Source organism: Monodon monoceros, unplaced genomic scaffold (assembly GCF_005190385.1).
Source record: "Monodon monoceros isolate NGI ecotype Baffin Bay Population unplaced genomic scaffold, NGI_Narwhal_1 Super_Scaffold_20, whole genome shotgun sequence".
Classification (NCBI taxonomy): domain Eukaryota; kingdom Metazoa; phylum Chordata; class Mammalia; order Artiodactyla; family Monodontidae; genus Monodon; species Monodon monoceros.
In genome coordinates this window covers 73,648,503-73,671,612 of record NW_021703777.1, presented here as the reverse complement: position 1 = coordinate 73,671,612, position 23,110 = coordinate 73,648,503, and the positions used below count along the sequence as shown (strand labels likewise).

At 41.0% G+C, this 23,110-nt stretch overlaps 1 protein-coding gene across 4 annotated transcripts in view; it reads left to right on the top strand.

The window, feature by feature from the left end:
- WDR19 (WD repeat domain 19) overlaps positions 1-23,110 on the top strand; it is an 84,419-nt gene that overhangs the window by 54,814 nt on the left and 6,495 nt on the right. For all 4 annotated transcript variants that reach the window (XM_029234599.1, XM_029234598.1, XM_029234601.1 and 1 more), the window contains 13 exons: positions 317-400; positions 1,635-1,781; positions 2,114-2,238; positions 4,528-4,640; positions 6,180-6,248; positions 10,413-10,490; positions 12,609-12,705; positions 13,380-13,504; positions 16,185-16,266; positions 18,037-18,187; positions 19,823-19,946; positions 20,706-20,782; positions 21,105-21,229. In XM_029234599.1, the coding sequence (XP_029090432.1) occupies positions 317-400; positions 1,635-1,781; positions 2,114-2,238; positions 4,528-4,640; positions 6,180-6,248; positions 10,413-10,490; positions 12,609-12,705; positions 13,380-13,504; positions 16,185-16,266; positions 18,037-18,187; positions 19,823-19,946; positions 20,706-20,782; positions 21,105-21,216 (1,384 nt within the window). In that variant the 3' untranslated portion in view covers positions 21,217-21,229. The remainder of the gene's footprint in view (positions 1-316; positions 401-1,634; positions 1,782-2,113; positions 2,239-4,527; positions 4,641-6,179; positions 6,249-10,412; positions 10,491-12,608; positions 12,706-13,379; positions 13,505-16,184; positions 16,267-18,036; positions 18,188-19,822; positions 19,947-20,705; positions 20,783-21,104; positions 21,230-23,110) is intronic.

Sequence of the window (23,110 nt, the reverse complement as noted above, 5' to 3'; positions counted from 1 at the left end):
ATAGTTCCTTTTTCAAAGAACAGCACATTTTCTTGGTTTAATATGGGGAAATACCTGATAGATAAATTGCTAGAATAAAAAAGCCCTGTTGTCCCCAAAGAGTTAATGAACTAACCTTCATTTTCCCACAGAGGGTGGGCTAGTGGGGTTGCGGGCCGGAAAAAGAGCAATTAAATCTTTTACCTGTAGGAGGCCAAGATTTTTTAAAGATCATGATAACTGTTTTTTGAATCCTAAAAATGAATATCTGATTGTAGGAAGCTACTTTTAGAGCAAATGTAGTGCTGATATTATTCTCCTAAACCTACCTTTCTAGGGCAAAAGTTGGTGAACTTCTGCCTCATGTTTCTTCTCCAAAGATTCATTTGCAGTATGCCAAAGCTAAAGAAGCAGATGGAAGGTTTGTACAATTTCTCAATTTTATACAAATTTAAAAGAATGTTTTATAAATTAACTATTGATATTTGCAACCCTCTAAGAAAGGCAGAGCACAGAAAGACAGAAGATATCTTTACTCCTCACCTGGCTTGAAGTGCCAGACTATTAAATTTTTCCCACACTTTTATATACCTCAGTCAGTCCTTTATGTATTCATATATGGACTAAAATCTCATTTTTACTTGAGGGTTAAATATTAGAAGTTGAAATTTTGATATAATATGGCATGAAAATGAAGTTAGGCAATAGTCATTTTATTAAGGACGATAACTTACAGATGCAGAGGAAAAGAAAAGGGAAGAAACATGAAGTTCATGCCTATGGCTGCACTGTTTAAGCCACAAAACAGTATTAAAATATAGCAATGGATAGTTGGTATCCTAAATATACAAATATTTCCTGGAACTTTAATACAAGAAACTCAAAGGCACTAGGAGGAAATGGGCTAAAGACAAGGAAGAAATACAGTTATGAAATTATATTTTATGCAAACGTGAAAAAGTTCTATCTCACTAACAGTAATTAAATTAAAGCAAACAGTATATCATTTTAACTTATTGGGAAAAGATTTATTTTAAACTAATAACCATATTGTCAAAAAGCACTTGTTTTACATGACTGATGAGACTGTAAATTTCTAAAGTCTTTAGAAAGTTATTTAGCAATATGTATTAAGAGATTTTGAAAGGTTACTTCCTTCTACTTTTAGAAAAGTAACCTTAAGAAAGAGATGTACATTAAGTGTCTTGTTAAAACGGAAAGAGCTAGAGAGCTCATGGGGACTGAACAGAAGTCTTGAGCTCTGTCTAGAGGTCAACACACAATGATTTTATGTATCACTGTTAAGCTATGTCTCTAATTGTGAAAAATGCCTTATTTTCTGTTTTCTAAAATAAGCCTATATTACTATTATAATCTTTCCACTCTAACAAAAACAATAAGATGTAAAAATTGTATATATATGGTTCAGATGAGAAAACAGTAAAATTGGTATTTTACTGTTAGTTTATCAAACCTCTGAAAAGAACATATTTTAGTGAAATTGTTCCTGGTATTCTTTCTGATAAAAAATGAAGAAGTTCAAGAAAAATAAGCAACCACCATCAATAAAAAAGTGTCCCAAACATTTACTGACATTTTTTTCCCCAAATGTGACAGTGTTAAGAAAGTTTGTCTGAAATAAGTATCTCTTATAGATACAAAGAAGCTGTTGTGGCTTATGAGAACGCAAAACAGTGGAACAGCGTGATCCGCATCTACCTGGACCACCTCAACAATCCAGAAAAGGCTGTCAGTATTGTCAGAGAAACCCAGTCCCTGGATGGAGCCAAGATGGTAGCCCGGTAACATAACGCATTAATATTTTTGGACTTCCAAAAACGAACCTTAAAAGAGAGCCCCCGCTTCCTCTTATCAAAAAATCGATTCAAATGGAATACTTATTCTGTTTTGGGGGGGGGTGTAAAAATTATATCTAAGTGTTTAAATTCAAAGGCTGTTTGTTGTGGTCAACGTATGAGAGTATGTTTTCCAAATATAAACATATGGTATAGAACTGCAGTTTACTGAATACATTTTTACTTTTAAATTGTTTCTCCAGGTTGAAAAAGATCTTATTTTGTAAATGATAAACTTCTTTTAAATGAGTCAAGTTCATTAAAGTACTTTGTTTCAGGTTTTTTCTACAGCTAGGTGACTACGGGTCTGCCATCCAGTTTCTTGTTATGTCCAAATGTAATAATGAAGCTTTCACACTGGCTCAGCAGCACAACAAAATGGAAATCTATGCGGACATTATCGGTAAATATCGTTTTATTCCCTAATTTCTCTTAAAGACTTTATCAAAGGAACGCTTTGACTCTTATGGTCTAATGATCAGATTTTTATATTCACAAGGACGTGCACACACACCATTTATACACAGACACACACACCAGCTATATGTAACTTGTTAGATTTCAAGATCCCTACTATACCTTAAAGATGAGACGGAATTATAAGACCATTTTCAAAAATTAAGGTGTTTTGGGTGACTTCTGCGAGAGGCCAGGTTCCCCAAATCCTGCTACTGCTCAAGGAACCTGGTAAAGCACGGTTCCAAGATGAAGGTAATAGGAAATGAAGAATGATTTTTGAAAAAGTAAATGTTTTCATAAATTTTTTTAATTGAGTTATAAATTAAGAATATATGGGGGCTTCCCTGGTGGCGCAGTGGTTGAGAGTCCGCCTGCCGATGCAGGGGACACGGGTTTGTGCCCCGTTCTAGGAGGATCCCACATGCCGCGGAGCAGCTAGGCCTGTGAGCCATGGCCGCTGAGCCTGCGCGTCCGGAGCCTGTGCTCCGCAACGGGAGAGGCCACAACAGTGAGAGGCCCACGTACCGCAAAAAAAAGAGAATATGTGATGTGGTTTTTAAAGATTTTGAAAGTACAAAAGAAAATTTTATATTCTGAGAATACTGGCTTATACGTTTTCTTCCCACGTTTGTAATTATTCTTAGAAATTACTGAAACAATTTTCAGATTTTTCACTTCATGGGCCATGTATAACATTATTTGTGGTGTGATTTTTCTTCTTTTTTTCCTTTTTTATTGTAAAATATACATAATGTAAATTTACCATTTTAACCATTTTTAAGTGAACAGTTTGGTTGCATTAAGTACATTCGCATTGTTGTGCAGCTATCACCACATCCGTCTCCAGAACTTTGTCATCATCCTAAACTAAAACTATATACCCATTAAACAAGAGCTCCCATTCCCCTCACCTCCCAGCCTCATAACCACTGTTCTACTTTCTGTCGCTATGATTTTGACTACTCGTGGTACCTTTTATAAGTGGAATTATAATATTTGTCCTGTTATGTTATTTCGTTTTTTTACAATTCACAAAATGACTGTAAGAATTGTTGGTGGGATTCATGAGAAAATTTTTGTTTCAGTCTTCAAGGGAAGTAATAGGTAAAAGCATCTTCTAATGTCTTAGGAAGTCATTCAGGTAATTGGAGAAAATAAAGAGCTAAAGAAAAAAAGGAAATACAAATAAAAGCAACATTACCAATATTAATGTTTAACATGACAGATGACATTTCTGTCCTAACAATTGCAAATCATCATTGCACGAAAGCATTTAAGTTTTTCTAATTTCAGAAGGATGTGGCTTATCCTAAATCATGCACACACACATATACACACATATGCCCTCCCACTCCCAAAACATAACACACTTTTCTTCACCTTTCTTTACTCCCTTCTTTTATAAACTCCATATCTGCCTTGGTCTGGAGACACAGAGCTGTTCTTATACTTTGGTGCCCTACTGGGCCTCCAACTCTCATGCGTAAACATAAACAATGAATTGGAATTCCAGCAGCTTTGGGGTCTTCTGTGCTTAATATGTTTAAGCCTGTAAAAGAAAAACAGAAAAGGGACTTCCCTGGTGGTTAAGACCCCACGCACCCAATGCAGGGGGCCCGGGTTTGATCTCTGGTCAAGGCGCTAGAGCCCGCATCCCACAACTAAGATCCAGTGCAGCCAAATAAAAATTAATTAATTAAATAAATATTTTTTTTAAAAAGGAAAAACAGTAATTATCTTTAAATAGCATCTGTTGTCCATTTGAGTATCATCTCCCTTGTCTGACAAATACATACAGACTATTGTTTAAACTGGGCACTGGAGAAAGGAGATGGATTACATTTGCATTATGGTTAACTTTGCTCCTGATTGTTCTGAAACCCTAGGGAAATCCTGGATTGTTCCTTGTTTTAGGAAATAAGATTGAGACTCTTAAAGAAAGATAAAAGTCACTAAGGGTAATGTCAAACCGTAACCCAGCTTCTCACAAAGCGTCATAACTTCCTCTCCTGATTGTTATTTAGAGCAAAAAGAAGATGGAACATAATTGATATGTGGGGTTATTATGGTGAATGTGTTTTGTGATGAAAAAGACACTGATAATAATATTTGCTGTTAAAAGGTTTTCATCACCTCTTTTTAGATCGCCTCTTTTTAGATCCTATTTTTAGATTAGCAATAAGAGGTAAACAAGTTTTGCTCAGATATTTTACTCAATGAATTTCTGTTGTAGGTTCTGAAGACACTACTAATGAGGACTATCAAAGCATTGCCTTATATTTCGAAGGAGAAAAAAGACATTTTCAGGCTGGAAAATTCTTCTTGCTGTGTGGCCAGTATTCACGAGTGAGTATTTGCCAAGAAAACATACTTTGGACTCTGCAGGAATGATCAGATAAAATAAATAATGGTATTAAAATAATGATAATCATTAAAATAACGATATTATTTTAAGTAATATTTTAAAATATATTACGCTCCCAGACACCCAGATTTGAAATCTCAGAGTCAGCCTTAAACTCTTCCCCTCTCTCCCACATCCAGTCACATTCTGCCTTCGTAACCTCTCTCACAGCTCTCTCTTTTTCGTTCTAACTACCATCCATATAATCCAAACCTGGGTCACCTCACTTTAGATTATGGCAATGGTTTCCTATTTTCCTCGTTTTTAGCTTCTCTGTCTATAACTCATCCTTCATTTTGTTCCCCAAATGGTACTAACTTCGACTGACAAAGAGCCCCTAAAGCAGGGGTTACGGTGTTCAAGCAAGGGACGTAAACAAGTGAAGCTGCAGGGTCAGGCTGTGCGTTCACTGAGTGACCGGGTAGGGACTGCTGGATGGGACGCGTTTTGTCTGAAAGGAACAGCTGTTTCTCACCTCCAAAAAAGTGTTGCCATTCAGGAGTTTGGGCCTACTAGCTCAGATCATAGGATTTTTTCACAAGAAACACAAGTCTGGGTCAATATTAAAATATAGACCCAGATATTTGTATAACATCTCGCTGGCCAAAGAAACATGTCTGTGTATGAATTCAGGCCATCAATTTGCTGTTCTGGCCTCTTAGTTACTGAGTCTAAACTCCTTAGCTGGCACTCAAGAGAATTTCCACAATTGACCAACCAGCCTGAACTTCCCAATCTGGCATCTAGCTTTTTCCATTGAAGAATCCTACGCTTCCGCTAGCCTTCTCCCGTCCCTGTTCTCCACCTGGGTTCCTCTTTGCCCTCTTCCCCACCTTCCACAGACCTGTTCATCTTCAAGTCCTTTTCCTCTGTGTTATCTTCAAGATCATCCTCATGTCTAATCATGTTTTCTTCTTCAGACCACCTGTAAAGCCAACTGGCAATACTGCCCATTTGTCTCTGAAACTTTTATAACTTTAAACGTCTTCATAGGTGTGGTGGTGTGGTGTTCAGGAGTTAGACAACTATGGCTTAAAATATTTGATTATAATAATTATATTTTCATCACATCACATAGATCTCTCCAATTAGATTGTACATGATACAAAGAGACGGCCTGGTATTTTCCATAGCATCTAGCACAGTCTCATATACAGAGCAGCAAGTTGTCAGTAAATATTTGTTGAGTGAATAAATGAATGAAAATAATTAACTCTTCCTACCTAAAGAGGGCACATTTTTCATTCTGATTTCATTTGAAATCAGAATTAGATTCTTCAAAGGGTCAACTGGATCCTTCCACTTTTTAAACTACACTCAGCCTTTTAAGTATATATTTTAAGACTCAACACTGTGCAAGCTCCTGGTTAAGATGAAGATACTTTCACAAACTGTGATTACTTTGTTTGTGTGAAAACTTTGTTTTTCCCAATGTGAAAGCAGTCTGAAAATTTTTAATTTCTATTCAATTCTCATTTCAGGCACTTAAACACTTGCTGAAATGTCCAAGCTCAGAAGACAATGCAGCAATAGAAATGGCAATTGAAACTGTAAGTTAACTCTGGAATGAAACTTTCATGAATGCTAATTATTTTTTTAACTTTTTGAGGAAATTTCCAAACATTTACAAAAGTAGACCAAACAGCATAACAACCCCCCAGATACCCATCATCTGATTTCAACAGCTGTCCGCACATGGCCAGTCATATTTTATTCATACCTCCACCCTCTTTCCCTATATTATTTTAAAGCAAATCACAGACATATCATTTCGTTTGTGGATACAAAATCTATCTCTAAAAGATAAGAACCTTTGCATTTTCTTTTAGGTGTAACTTGCATACAGTAAAATGCACGAATCTTAAATATGCAACTGAATTAGTTTTTTCAAATACAATCTGTGTACACCTTTGTAACCCCCATCCAGATCAAGCTGGGCCCAGAAGGCCCACTGCTGCCTCCCAGTGTTCCCCACCAGGGGTAACCACAATTCTGACTTCTATTCTTATAGATTGGTTTTCATGTTTATGGATTTCATGTAAATGAAATCATACACATGTTCTCTTTTGTGTCCAATTTCTTTCAGTCAACATTAAGTCTGCGAAAGCATCTGTGTTATCATGTGTAGCAATAGTTCATTCTCATTCATTGCTGTGTAGTATTCCACCATATGACTGTCACAATTTCTTTACTCATTATTCTGTTAATGGACATTTAGGTTGTCTCAGTTTGGGCATATTATGAATAAAGTTGCCATAATGCTGTTCATGTCTTTTTGTGTACATAAATAAGCCCTCAGTTTTATTGGGTATATATCCATGAATAGAATTATTAGGTCACAGAGCATATATATCTTCAGCAATAGTAGGTACTGCCAAACATTTTTTTCAAAGTAGTTGTACCAGTTTCACTCTACCAACAATGTAAAAGAATGTAGTTGCTTCCCATCTTCACCAGCACTTAACAGTCTATTTCATTGTAACTACTCTGATAGATGTGCAGTGGTATCTCGTATGGTTTTAGTTCATTTTTCAAAAGAATAATGAAAGTGAGCATTTTTTCATGTGTTCATTAGCCATTCAAATATCCTCTTTTATAAGTTCTGTTCAAATCTTTTTTCTAATTTTTAATTGTATCATCTCATTCTTACTGATTTGTAGGACTGTATTATATATTCTGGATACAAGTCGTTTCATCAGATAGATGCATTGTTGTAACATGTATCAGTACTTTATTCCTCTTAAAGCCTAATAATATTTAATTGAATGTGTACACGCTGCATTTATCCATTCATCAGTTGATACACATTTGGGTTGTTTCCACTTTGGGGCTATTATGAATAATGCTGCTGTGAACATTTGTGTACAAGTTTTTGTGTGGACATGTGTTTTCATTTCTCTTGGGTATATACCTAGGAGCAGAACTGCTAGGCCACATGTTAAGTCTATGTTTAACATTTTGAGTAACTGCCAAACTGTTTCCCAAAGCAGCTACACCACTTTAAATTCCCAGCAACAATGTATTGGGATTCCAGTTTCTCCAACAATAATTTCTTCTTTTTTTTTTTTTTTTTTGCGGTACGCGGGCCTCTCACTGTTGTGGCCTCTCCCGTTGCGGAGCACAGGCTCCGGACGCACAGGCTCAGCAGCCATGGCTCACGGGCCCAGCTGCTCCGTGGCATGTGAGATCTTCCTGGACCGGGGCACGAACCCGTGTCCCCTGCATCGGCAGGCAGACTCTCAACCACTGCGCCACCAGGGAAGCCCCCCAACAATAATTTCTTGATATTGCTCCTTCGCTCTTGCTGTTACCCACACCTAGGACGCCCTCCCTCCTGCACCCCTGCCTCCTACCCAACATGCAGGACCCACTTCACACGCCACTCCCTGTAAAGTTTTCCTGAACTGTCCTCTGGATGAAATTTCACCCTCCTTGGAATCCTGTAAGTACTCTGAACCTTACTTACTGCTAAAGTTAACCCCCTTCAGATTAGTAGTTCCTCAAGGTCAAAGGCCCATCTCTTTATAGAGTGTTTAGCACATTGTGGACACTCAGTATTTATTGAAACTACTATGCAGGTGATATTAGTTTCCTTCCCATTCCTTTATCCCTTTATCTTCTTTCCACCTTGAGACACCTCCCCTGAAAAAAATAAGTCACCTTTACTTGTAACATGCATTTTCTCACAACCTGTGCACTGGTACCTGCTGATTCTCAACCAGAAGGCATAGCCCTTAATCATTTGAGAACATCTTTAAAATGTTCATGCTTCACTCACCCCCACGCCCATCCTCTACACCTCAGAGTTCTGAAATACCTTCTTGGTGTGTGTGTTGGAGAAGGGGGGCAGTAATAGACCCCTAGTTGGGAATCATCACCTGAGAGAACCCACGATAGGGATGGGAAAGATGGGTCTGTACAGCATCCGACGGTTAGCTTTGTGGGGGGCCTGCTCACCTTGCAGTCAGCTTCTGCCTTCACCCCTCTGTAAACCTTCTCTAAAAGGTCCCCACTGATCTCATCCTTGCTAAATACGGACGTCCCTTCTCAGCCTGCACCCTACGCCATGTTATGGCAGCATTTTACGCTATTACAGCGCATCTTTCTCGAACTTCTTACTCCCTTAGAACACTGCTTCTCTGCTCTCCAGGTACTCCTCAGATGTCCCTTCTCAGCCTCCTTCTCTGGCTCCTCTGCCCATCAGTGGAAGTGTCCTCAGCATTCTGTCTCCACCCTTCTTTTAACTTTAATTCTGAGTGGCCACATCTGTTCCCTGCTGGCTCCCCTTTCCATCTATCCTAATGTCTTGGGTGTGATCAAGTCCCTGAAATTCAAACTTAACTGGGCATCTTATATTTTTTGTTTGCTTTAGCTGGCAACACTGCCTGTTTGGCACCAGTCCAAGCCCTTTATGTGTATTAACTTATTTAATGCTTACAACAATTCTGTGAGTTAGGTATTGTTTTTATCCTCTTTGAGGTCCCAAGAGTGACCTGCTCTAGATCACACAGGTTATCTTTTGACCTCAGGCAGGCTGACCCCAAAGCCCTTGCTTTAACCATTTCTCCGTACGGGCTTATTCACCCAAAGCCACGCACAAAAGCCATCGAGGTGATGAGCTCTACCTTCTCTTCCTTCCTTAGAGCAGTGGCGAGAGCAGAGGCAACAGATTGGTCAAAGCTTAGCTTTCCTACACCGGTGACAACCACAGTCAGTGGAGCGTGCAGAAATTCTGCAGCCTGAGAGCCTCTGTCCCCCACAGGTTCACGGCGACCTCTTCTGTGCTCAAGTCAGCTGATCTCATCCTTCCTCTCCTGCACAATGAAATTCCGAACTTTTCCTTACACTTTCCCGGAGGGGTGGCAAGCTAGGCCAACATGTTGATCTGTCCCTAATGAGTTTCCTTTCTTTTCTGGTAGCTTTTCTCACTGTATCGCTAATGTGACTGCGCTGTTCAATGTTCCTTCTCCTTGGCTGAGCTCCAGTTGGGTTCTTGGCTCACCTCTTCTTTATAGACACAAGACTCTTAAGCCTCCTAGTCTTGTCAGTAACTATTCCTACTATCTAAATCTAATACATTTCCGTCCTCCAATTTGATAAATAATTTTCCTGATCAACACGGCAGTGATTTAAGTCTGAGCTTTATGGAGATGACTCTCAAATCCAGATTTCCAGGCCAAAGTCCTCTCCAGAACTCCACCCCACATTTCCAGCTGCCTGCCCTCTTCTGGGACCCTCTGGCCGTACTTTTATTTCTACTTTAAATTACATGTAGCCATATGCAGGTGCCTTTTCTCAGGGAGCTGCTGGAGATGAGGCACTTGGAGGTATATTGTTGTATAAGGCCCAGTTCCTGTGCTCAAGATGGCATTCTCTCCATGTCACAGTCACTTAAGAAAGTTTTTATTGAAACATCCAAGAAGTACATTCTCTCTGTGTGTAAAAAAAATACCACAGTATTTTGATACGGCAACTTAGAAAAGCTATAGCTTCTAAGGATGGTTTTTATTAATGGAAACTCTACAAATGAATGAAGACATACCCTGAGCTTACATCATGTTTCAGGCACTTGATTATAGGTATTTTTACACAATTTTTAAATTTCATCTCCTCAGTAGATTATTTGTCCTCCCCCCGCCACCCCGCCATCCATGACCACCCCTTCCTAAGTTTAAGATGCTGGACTTATATTGTTTCTTTCTCTTCCTAAACAGGTTGGTCAGGCCAAAGATGAACTGCTGACCAGTCAACTGATAGACCACCTTATGGGGGAGAGTGATGGCATGCCTAAGGTACTAAAAGTGTTTTCGCCACTGAGATTCTCAAGTATCTTAGTTATGGTTTTACTTTATTCTGCCCTGTTTTTATCTATTATGGCTTTTGCATCATAGATGTAAAAAATTTTCTTTCTGGGTGCAGCTTTAGGTCATCTAGACAGACCCTGCATTTTAGATATTGTGTACATTCACTCTTTGAAATTGGCATTGCCCCCTGTGAAATAGCCACGCCCTTCTGGGTAACAATCCTCACCACCCACAATTTTTCTCAAATGTTATAGAGTTTTATTTATTCTAGGAACTATAAAAATGATTACTAAAACCGCGAGTTAGCACTAATCCCTAAAAATCAGTGTACTTTGTTCATATTTCAGAAATTTGGGGACTTAATAAAAATCCTATTTACTGTAAAAGTAACTCACTGAAAATATAAAATAGAAATAAATCATTAAGAACACGTTTTCGAAATAGGTGACTCTTGGATTTTGTGCAGAAGTTGGTCTTCTCTCAGTCCTAAGGACGACAGACCTTTTTCAGAATGCCCCTAGAGCCTTTTTTTTCACTTTTGCTTTGGTGTTTTAAGGGGATCTGCTTGTGAAGGAAACTCGAGTACAGTTGACCCTTGAACGACACGGGTGTGAACTGCACAGGTCCGCTTATACACAGATTTTTTTCAATAGTGAATACTATAGTACTACCCAATCTCAGGTTGATTGAATCCGAGGATACAGAGGAACTGCAGATACAGAAGGGTGACTATAAATTAAACACTGATTTTCAACTGCATGGAGGTCGGCGTCCCCTAACCCCAGCATTGTTCAAGGGTCAGTTGTAAGTGATTTGGATACAAGGTGCTGGAGTGTCATAGCTGGAGAGGATTGTAGCCATCCTGATCCCTGAGTCCGTTTTCTGTATTTTACAGATAAAGACACTGAGACCCAGGGAGGCTAAGTTAATCTGCCAAAGGGCACAGGCCCTTAAACTGTGCCGAATCACCTCACCTTATGTCCACTTATTCTAATAATCAGCACACCAGCATCAAGTATGTGAAATTGTTTAGAGTTAACATAGAAATGGAAAATGGGCCAAAGAAAATTTTATAGGCCAGAGAAATTTATATAGGTGTAAAAATTTTTGAAATCTTGCGAAGTTGCTACATTGTATAAGAGCACCTTTCCGTGTGAAGCACATGAGAGAGAACTCTATGGACTAGGGTTAGCACGCAGACTCTGAAGCCAGACCACTGTGCTTCAGATCCTGGCTCTGGAGAGGTGCTGTTATGTTTCAGTTTCTCATCAGTGAAATTAGTACAAAATCGCACCTTCCTCCCAGGGAGGGTATGAGGATTTAACCGAGTTATTACTTCTAAGGATACTTAGAATACTTACCTGGCACATATTAAACCCTGAATAAATACTTGATAAATAATTCTTTTTTTGTTTGTTTTTTTGCGGTACGCGGGCCTCCCACCACTGCGGCCTCTCCCGTTGCGGAGCACAGGGTCCGGACGGACGCGCAGGCTCAGCGGCCATGGCCAACGGGCCCAGCCGCTCCGCAGCATGTGGGATCCTCCTGGACCGGGGCATGAACCTGCGCCCCCTGCATCGGGAGGCGGACCCCCAACCACTGTGCCACCAGGGAAGCCCGATAAATAATTCTTTATTTGTTGGCTTTAAAAAAAAAAACAATTTTGGGCTTCCCTGGTGGCACAGTGGTTGAGAATCTGCCTGCTAATGCAGGGGACACGGGTTCGAGCCCTGGTCTGGGAGGATCCCACATGCCGCGGAGCAATTAGGCCCGTGAGCCACAACTACTGAGCCTGCGCGTCTGGAGCCTGTGCTCCACAACAAGAGAGGCCGCAATAGTGAGAGGCCTGCGCACCGCGATGAAGAGTGGCCCCCGCTTGCCACAACTGGAGAAAGCCCTCGCACAGAAACGAAGACGCAACACAGCAAAAATTAATTAATTAATTAATAAACTCCTACCCCCAACATCTTCTTTAAAAAAAAAAAAAAAATTTCAACCCTCAGTTACTGGAAAGTGAACGTGATTCTAACAGAAATGCAAAATTTTAGATGTTTCTCCCTTTAGCAAATGCAGAAAGTGATGTTTCTCTAACGGCTTGTATGTCAGGATGCCAAGTACCTGTTCCGCTTGTACATGGCCCTGAAGCAGTACCGAGAAGCCGCCCGGACTGCCATCATCATTGCCAGGGAAGAGCAGTCTGCAGGTAGGTCCCCAGTAGGCATGCTTTTCTCCCCAAACAAGTAGTAGAAGCCAGCTCCAGTCCCTTCTCTGTCCATTTCCAATCTAGGATTGCTTTGAGCCCAAAAGGCTAGGCGGATGACCATTTCTGGGCTTCAGGGAAGTAAAATCATTCACCATCACAGAACAGCCCCAGTGAAGCCTTCTCATGTTCGGTGCTAGTTCCTCTCCTCCTCACAGTTCTGTCTCCTGGACGATGGCTTCTCTGACCTCTCCAGCCCACAGACCCCCCCTGCACTTTCACTACACTTTCTTTCCATCCCAGGTGTTTGGCCTTAACAATATAAAACATATTACAAGGTGGAAGACGATGTGGTATTTTTATTGACCTAGTTCTTTATAACACGCAGGGACTGTTTATAGAATATCTAGAATGGGTCTGTTCATGTCTATGCTCTGTAAATACTCATTGAACAAGTCAGAATTAGTCTGACATCTTCACTAATTTTTGCAAGCTGATTCTTTTAGTTGTTCATAAATATGGAATACAATTTTGGAAAATATGGAATTAAATGTCATTCTTTATTACTTAGTAACTTAATAAGATGATTAACAAAATCCACCTGTAAAATGGTGGCCCATAGAAAGTCCTCAGATCTCATCCTTTGCAGTAATGTCATCTTACCACCTCTTTTCAAGGAAACTATCGGAATGCACATGACGTTCTCTTCAGCATGTACGCAGAACTTAAATCTCAGAAGATCAAAATTCCCTCTGAAATGGCCACCAACCTCATGATTCTGCACAGTTACATACTAGTGAAGGTGAGGCCCTTTGAGTGACTTGGGACACAGTCTGCCAGGTGCGCTAATCACCTGAAGGTCTTTCGTTCTGGGCACCTCTCCATTGGACTAGAGCCATTTCCTAGATCTCTGTAGCGCTAACCGAAAAAGCAAGATACAGAATAATTATACAATATGCTGCCTTTTGTGTACCCAAAGGCAGAAATATATATATATGTTTTCATTGCAAATAAAATTAGAAATATACTTTTAAAAAAAGTCTAGGAAACATAGTTTCCTAAAGGGATCAAGGCGTGGGGCAGAGGAGGCGTGGCACCAAACCCAGTCAGGGGAGAAGAGGGAGAACAGGTTTCTCCATATAGTATATCTTTTTATACTGTTTTGATTTTGAAGCATATAAATGTATTACTTGGTCAAAAAAAGATTTACGGAAAACATTTTTGTTTAACCAGAGCTTCCTAAGTTTATTTATTGTAGGATAGTGGGTTTTATGTAATTCCACTGTGTTTTAATACTATTTAATTTTCATCTGAATATAAAATAGATATTCAATGAGAAAATTTAGAGAATATAGAAAAGTATAATGAAAAAATAACTTGCCCCCTTTAAATCCATCACCAGATATAACAATTGTTAACACTGTGTTGTATATATCCTCCATATTTCTAAAATACGTGTGTGCACCCTTTTTTTTTACATTAGGAATATATTTATGTCCATAAAAATCACTGATATTTTTTAATCAGTGATTTTCAATAAAAGCAAAATAGAATATGCAAACCTGAAATACTTCTATTTATAATTTACATAAATGTTATATGTGTGTGTATATATATATATATATATACACACACACACACATAGTTATATACAGACACATATCTTTGTAAAAATACAGGTAGATGCCAACTTACATACTTTTCCAAATTTTCATTTATGTCAAAGTACATCTTTCCATATTAATGCTAAGTCGGTTTTCAGGCCAGACCACAAGAGCTTACACAATTTTGAAGCTTTCTAGGTTACAGCAATCACGTTATGAATGGCTTAGATCCTTATTATGGTCCATAACAGCACCACCCAATAGAACTTTCTGCAGTGCTAGAAGTGTTCTGTATCCACTAGCCTGGCTGTGGAGCACTTGAAATACAGATAGTGCAACTGATCAACTGAACTTTAAATTTTATATAATCTTAATTTTTATTTAACTAGCCACATGTGACTAGTGGCTACCATTTTAGGCCCCATAGGTCTATAGTCCTGATTGTAAGAGAAAACTTAGAATTCCAACTTGCACCACCAGGAGTACATTTCCCTTCGGAGCCACATGGGGTCCCTTCTCTCGTACAGAAAGGAATAGAAAGGGGGAGGGAGGACTTTCTCAGCTTCATACATCAGTGCTGGTGCCAATGTGCTGGGGCACAGAATCCAGCCTTTAGGGGTGGAGGGGAGGATAGAAACAAGTTAGTGGAAGATGGAACAAAAATAAGGATTGCTGTAAGAAGCCCTCCAGGACCAGGGCTTTCTTCCACTAAAAGCCATAGGGATGGTTCTCGAGTCTTTTTCTTTTCCTCCGGCCCCAGGAGCTGGCCCATCACTTCCACTGGACCAGACATCCTCTTCCCCTTCCACTGAAGAGCACCCGTGTGACTTCCCCTCTGCTCCAGTCTCTTACTCAAGCACCAGATATTTTCAAGATTTTTAACTGCTTGTGGTATCAAAAGGGAAACTATTAGACCTTATCAAATAAGAATTGATGTAAAAATGTCACAGCCCTCTTTGACACAAAGGACTGGAGAAAGTCAGCCACATTTCAGGGGAAATGGAGACTTGGCTTTGGTGGATGCTTCCTCCCCAGAGCTGAGACAGGGACTTTGGCTGAAGGACAGCCTGGGGCCTTTGCACATGGGTGGCTGAGCCGGGTAGTCTGAGGCCCAGGGAGTCAGTGGAGGGTGACTTTAGATTCAGTTAATATTTATGAATTACATTGCAGTGCTCAGTAAATTATACCATCATCCACGTGCTTAGACCGGATGGATGTTATGCCTGGGAGTTATTCCGTACTCACCCTTCACCTTCTCACCAGATATCATCAGTTCTGACTCCTCGTCTGTCTACTTCTCTCCATTCCCACTGCCTGCCCTCTGTGGACCGCCTCCTCTCACTGGACGACAGCAGTGACATTGTGGTCTGGCCCTGCCGACTCCCCAGCCTCATGTCATCCTAAGTGGACCCCCTCCTTTCATCACAGATCCCACTTGTACTTACCTAAGCTCAGGCCCCTCCAACCATCGTTGCCCCTTCCCTTACACAGGCAGCGCCCTCTTCCTATAACAACTCATCCTTTCTCCTGCCTAACTCATAACTCAGCTTTCAGGTCTCACAACAACTTGTTAGTCCCCCCCTTAATGGCCAGTAAGAGATGGACCAAGGATTTGAACTCATGTTGAGTGGTCTCAGGCAAAGTAAAAAGCTGAGTGTAGAGTAGGGGTGAGGCCAGTGAGGCCAGGGGGCCAGGTAGCAGCTGCTGGAAGGAGGATAAGTAAGAGAGAAACCCCAAGTGGCATTAAAGTAAGGCTGCAAGGAGCCCGTGACCACCCGTTCAGGGTCACAATCAAGGAGTTGTTTATTTGGGTGAATGAAACATGGATTAGGGTTAATCAAAGTCTCTAAGAAGAGTAAAATTTATCATTTATTTCAGATTCACGTTAAAAATGGAGATCATATGAAAGGGGCACGTATGCTTATCCGGGTGGCCAACAACATCAGCAAATTTCCGTCACGTGAGTACTGAGAGGAGCCTGTTGTCCCCATGTCTGCCCGACTGTAGCACACCAAGATCATCCTCACGGACTCTGCCAGCCGCTCTTCTCTACACGTAGTAACTCATTTAATCCTCACAGCAACCCCATGAAGTGGTGTAACCGGCGTCCGTCCCCAAGACCACCCCCAGGCGTGAAAATTCACGAGGGGGATTCACATAACTCAACATATAGTAGTGCTAAAGCTAAGATTTATTACAGGGAAAGGATACAAAGCAAAATCGGCAGAGGGGAAAGGTGCAGGGGGTGGGGGGCCGGAGGTCAGGGGCGAGCGTCCACAGCCCCCCTGCCACCACTCTCACCCCAGTAAAGTCGCACTGGACACACTCAGCACCTCCAGGCAGCACGTGGAAGGTGGTGTCTACCAGGGTGCTTGTGAGAGACTCGGTACCCGGGGGTGGTCTTGGGGAGCTGGCCACGTCAGCACCCCGTGCTTAACATGTACCAAATTTCAGACTCCCAGAAAGCAGGTGTTCCGCATAAACCCTATTTGTACAAAAAGGTCAGGCACAGGCAGCCACTCTTCTCAGTTCTGGAAATGGCAGGAACTCTCCCAAAATCCAAGTTCCCAGATCCCAGTTTCAGGCAGATCCTTCTAAGGAATACAGTCTCAAGATTGCACACAAGTGGCCTATTGTTATTTTCCCTATTTTACAGATAAGCAAACTGGGGCAAAAGAAGTGAGGTAACACTTGCCCAAGACCATACTGTCAGCCAGCAACTCTGACTCTGTGTTCTCAACCACTGTAGACCATTGCCTCTGAAAAAGGTCCCAGTATTCTAAAAGACTTGTCATTATAACATTTTTCAGTGATTAGATTTTGTCACGTTCCATGACGGGGTCAACAGACGTTTACTGTAAAGGGTCAGATGTTGAATGTTTGCGGCTTTTGTGGGCCACGTGGTCTCTGTTGCAACTATTCAACTCTGCCGTTTCGGCGTGACCCATACATAAATGGATGAGCATGGCTGTGTTACAGCAGAACTTTATTCTTTTGGACACTAAAATTTGAACCTCATAAACCTTTCACATGTCACAAAATATTCTTCTCCTTTTGATTTTTTTTCCAGTTGTTTAAAAATGTAAAAGTCTTTCTTAGCAAATGGGCCATACAGAAACAGAGGGCCAGATTTAGCTCACAGGTCATAATTCACCAACCCCTGTTCTCTAAATGTGTTCTTTTTTGTTACATAAAAAAGACTAAAATAATTGTACACCATGCTGGCAACGGGTGTGATAGGACAGGCATTCTCATGACTGCTAGCGGGATGGAATGGACATTGTTGTGGCCTTTCTAGAAAGCGGTTTGGCAATTTGTGCTAGGAGTATTTGTTCTTTAAAGTCACGTTCTTTGAGCCAGTAATTTGACTTTTAGGTATCTGTCCTGAAGAAACAGGTGCACGCAGAGAGGTTAGTGCATGAAATTGTTAATCTCCCCACCCATTCATCAGCAGTCCTGTCAACTGCAAAACTCTCTCAGAGGCGGGGAAGGACGCACGCAAAAGGTTTACCTCGAGGGAGTGTGGGTCCTGGTGTTACAGGCAAAACACAGTATAATCAGGGGAAAGACATTGTGGTGTGCAGTTACCTGACTCCACTGCCGTGCCCTTTCCTCGTTAAACAGTCCACTTCTGGTTCTTTGTCAGAAAAAGCAAATTTAGAGAGGTGCAATCCTGGCATCACGCCAGTAGAGGCAACGTGCTCTTTCTGCTCCTCCGTTTGCGTTGCAGACATCGTGCCGATCCTGACGTCTACCGTGATCGAGTGTCACAGGGCCGGCCTGAAGAACTCTGCCTTCAGCTTTGCAGCCATGTTGATGAGGCCCGAGTACCGCAACAAGATAGATGTCAAATACAAAAAGAAGATCGAGGCAATGGTCAGGTAGGCGGCTGTTTCTACCATCTAATTGCATTTCACAAGCGTATCTTTCAGAACGTAGCTGCTATTATGTGGGCTCAACAAGAACACAGATTGGGGGTAGCAATTAGGATTGTACTCAGCTACCAGCACCTGGAAACCCAACGATGGCTTTATCTGATTTATGTGACTCACGCACAAGGCATCGTAGCCCAGGGCTGGTGGTGCCGTGTCCCGATGTCACCAAGGACCGATCCCTCTGCCTTTTGGCTTTACCATCCAGAGCACACAGGTTTCCTCCTCATGGCTGCACAGTGGTGGTTGTCATGGTGGGGTAACATCATGTACCCCATTCAACGCAGAAAGAAGGAGGGAAATTAAAAGATGAAAAGGTCTTTTGCCTTTTTAGTTAGGAAGGACGCCACCCCCAGGACTTGCATTTACATCTCACTACTCAGCCGCGTGGATACCTCTAGCTGAAAAGCATACTGCTGAGTAAAAACCAAGTTCTCTTGGCAAGGAAGAAGGAAAAGACTGCTATTAGGGAGGCAGCAAACAGCGTGTCTGCCACAGACAAAGAGTGGATATTTCTCAGTGTAAGAAACTTGGTAATTATACCGCCTATTGCCAAGAGACTTCATTTCAAAATCCTGTGTAGCTCCAAAGGCACATAAGGCATATCCTCACTTCAGAAAGCCTAGTTTTCAACAGGAAAACTAGGAGAAAGTAGCACTCATCTTTACAAAAGGAAAAATTACCTGCAATCCTGTAGTAGTTCTGTACTACCACTTGTTCATAGCGATGACATCTGGGGTACCTGTTAGTCCCATTTTGACCAGGGAACTCAGGTATACCTGAATCTTGACCCAGAACTCTCTCATCTCAGCCAAGGGAGATGGCTACACCAGTAATGGCAAAGGGAAGCAAATACTACTTATTGTTAGCTGGGCTCATGGCAGAGAACTCTAACCTGGATAGGGGCTACACGGAACACTCCCTTTTTTTTTTCAAAGCTGATAAGCCTAAGTAGCTTCAGACCAAATCAGTCTGACCCAACATACCTGCCATCAGGAAGAGTGAGGTGGGAAGAAAAAGCTAGAGCACAATTATCCCCCAGTTTCGTGCCACACCAGTCTAGGTGCCAGCTTGAAGAGGCACTGGTTATTCTCTCCCCGCGCAAGAGTACTCTTAGCTATGAGGCCTAATACGGTATCTGCTGGCTGCATGTGGCTATTTAAATTTAAATTAATTAAAAGTGAATAAAATGTAAAACTTAGCTCCTCACACTATCCAAGTGCTCTGAGCTCCACGTGGCTCATGGCTGCCGCCTTGGAGAGCGCAGAGTCAGAACAGTGCCGCTGTCACAGAAAGTTGTGCCGCACAGCCCTGGACAGCCTTTACGACTTCAGTACACAGAGGGGAAGACAGAGAAGCGGCAAGCTCACTGCTGCAGTGCGAAGGAAGACACGAGACAGCCAGACCCACCCGTGTTTTCTCCCACATAATGTGCTGTGAACTCGAGCTCCCAGAGGTGGCCATGGAGTGCTAGCCTGAGCAGTCCTCATTCCTCTCCCTCCTCCGTGGGCTGGAGCGTGTATCTCTAGTCTCAGAGTCTGACTATGAAGAAGTAGGTGCATTTCATGTGATTCTTCCTCACAGGAGACCCGATACATCCGAGACAGAAGAGGCCACAACCCCATGTCCATTCTGCGAATTTCTTCTCCCAGAGTGTGAACTCCTCTGTCCTGGATGTAAAAATAACATCCCGTATTGCATTGCAACAGTAAGTTTCTTTATCATCATTTCCCTTTCTTTGCATATATATCTACAGCCCATTTGAATACTTATTGTGTGTCAGTACTTTCTTCACTTCTGAAATAATCTTATCCCTCAAATTTCCTGCAACATTTAGCATACAATTTCATGGTCAGCAAAGTTGAAAGTTATATTCAAGGCACATAATAACCTAAGTGAGTATCAGGAAGGCACTGTGGGGCAGGAGAGCACACACTTGGGGATCAGATGGTCCTAGGCTTAGATCATCTTTCTGCCACTTACTGGTTGCATAACCTGGTGCGATTTGCTTTTACCTTGCTAGGTCCATCAGTTAACAGTACCTGCCTATTGAGGTAAACTGCAGGTTGCCGAGAGGACATGTTTAAAGCCTTAGTACAATTCCCGGCATGCTGTAGCACTTAATAAGTGATGGCTTTTATTGTACACTTTAATATTAAGACCTATTATTAGAAAATTTTTAAATATCAGATTATTTGTTCATCACTAGGCTAACGTAAGCTTTATTTTAAAGGAAAATAAATCTAGGTAGTGTCACAATATTGAAGATTATTCTCTTTATACGTGAATCTGATAAATTTGACTTTAGTCCTTCTGATGCTATTTCTAATTACCCACCAATGTGAAATATCAATAATTTCATAATTTAGAGGTCTGTCTGGCTTTTAACTGTAACCATGTATTATAATTGAATGGGGGGAGTTTTAAAAATAAAGATGAATTTTATTCTTCAACGTACTGTTTCCAGGGTCGACATATGTTAAAGGATGATTGGACGGTGTGTCCACATTGCGACTTCCCTGCACTGTATTCAGAATTCAAGATGTAAGTGCGCATCATTTCACTCAGCCATACAGATTTATCGAATAATACGCCTTTTATTCAACCACTTTTATACTGAGGTCTCTTTATTTGTTCATGTACTTAAAAATCTCTAAAGACTCAAATTGTCTTCTTGGAAGAACCTTCTGTGATCTTTGAGAACATTTTCCTTAAAGGGGATTTTGCATGAGACTGAATATTCCTAATTCTTAAGTCTCATGATGAACATGTACTAAGAAGTAGAAAGGAACAGTTGGTTTTCACATCACAATAACCCAAAAGTAAAGGAATATTTAATCTACTCTGTCTTTCCCTCTCCAAACAGCATGTTAAACACTGAAAGCACATGTCCTATGTGTTCAGAAAGATTAAACTTTGCTCAGCTGAAAAAAATCTCAGACTGTACCCAGTACCTGCGGACAGAAGTGGAGCAGTGAGTGGCATGTGCAGGTAAGTCAGACCATCCACTTACCTTCCCAGGGCACGAGATCCACGGGGTGGACACAGCTTTACAGTGTGTTTTGCCATTGTCTCCTTTTTGTGTATCATGTAACTTGTCAGATTTGAACGAACAAAACTTGTCAGATTTGAAACAAACCTTTGATGTACTTTAAAAAAAAAGCTAGAACGCAGGTTGTACAGTCTCCATGGTGACAAAGGTTATTTGGCTAAGCAGCATCATGGATTCCAACCAAAACGTATATTATCAAATCACATGGGCTTCTTTTTAACCAGTCCATTAAAACTGTAGCTAGCTATTAACAGTGGGGTTTTTGAGTTCTATAATTCAGGAGAACATATTGTAAAAATTTTTGCTTCCAGAGGCTTGAAAAATCCCCATTTCTTTTTCTTTCCAAGTGTCATTTTTATTGCATGGAAGCAGCACAATACCCCTTCCACTCTCACTCCATTGGCAACAGTTTACTCATAGGGCCACACATACTGCAAGGGGAGGCAGGGAAACGTAGTCTCCAGGTGGAAAGCCAAAAGCCCCTGCCAAAAACTCTTTAATTTTAAGATTCTTTAATTAAAAGGAAAAAGTAAGATTAGTCCCTGACACAGCACTAAACATAGTTAAAACGGAACCCTAGGTTTTCACACGAAACCTGTTCTTGCAATCTTCACTCCATCAGTAAACAGCAGCTCCATCCTACCAGCTGATCAGGATGGAAACGTGGACACCAACAATCCCCCAGTCCATGGGCAAGTCCTCTCAGTCCCCCTCCAGTGTATCTGGTTCCCTTCCTCAGGGGGACTTTTTATTGCACCTGCAAAAATAAAGAGCCTAAAAGACTCGACATGAACTGCCCCAGCCTCCTCCTCTGCTCCCTATGCTGCAGCCCCACTGGCCTCTTGGCTGTTCCTTGGACTCCAAACTGCTTTCTGTAGCACCTGCAGTCTCTCACATTCCTGCCAGCAGCACCCAAGGGTTCTAGTTTTCCCATATCTTCACCAACACTTGCTGTTGTCTGCATGCTTGATTATAACCATCCTAGTAGGTGTGAAGTAGTATAGCATTGTGGTTTTGATGTGCGTTTCCCTAATGGTAACGATGTTGAGCATCTTTTCACATGCTTGTCGGCCATTTGTATATCTTCTTTATAGAACTGTCTTCAAGTCCTTTACCCATTTTTTTAACTGGGTATTTTGTCTTTCTATCGAGTTGTAAGAATCCTTAATATATTCTAGGTACAAGTCCTCTATCAGATACATGACGTTCAAATATCCTATTCTGTGGAAGTATTTTTTTACTTTCTTCATAGCATCCTTTTACGTACAAAAGTTTTTATTATTTTGATGAAGTCCAATTTATTTTTTTTCCTTTGCCCGCTTGTGTTCTTGGTGTCATGTCTAAGAAACCACTGCTTAACCCAGCGTCACAAAGACTGACACTTAGGTTTCATTCTAAGAGTTCTATAGTTGCTGCTCTTATACTTAATGTCTTTGATCCATTTAATTTTTGTGTATGATGTGAGGTAGGGACCCAATTTCCTTTTGTGTGTGGATGACCAGGTGTCTCAGCACCATTTGTTGAGAAGACTGTTCCTTTCCTATTATTACTGGGTATTGTCTTATTATTATTGTTATAAAGGTTATTTGTATATTCTAGATCTAAATCTTAGTCAGATTTATTTTGCCGATATTTTCTCCCACTCTGTGGCTTCCCACTTCTTTTTCTTAATGGTCTTTTTTTTTTGGAATATAGTTGACTTATCAATACAATGTTGTGTTCGTTTCAGGTGTACAGCAAAGTGAATCAGTTATACATATATCTTAATGGTCTTTTGATGAGCAGATTTTTATTCCGATGAATTATAATTTATCAATGTT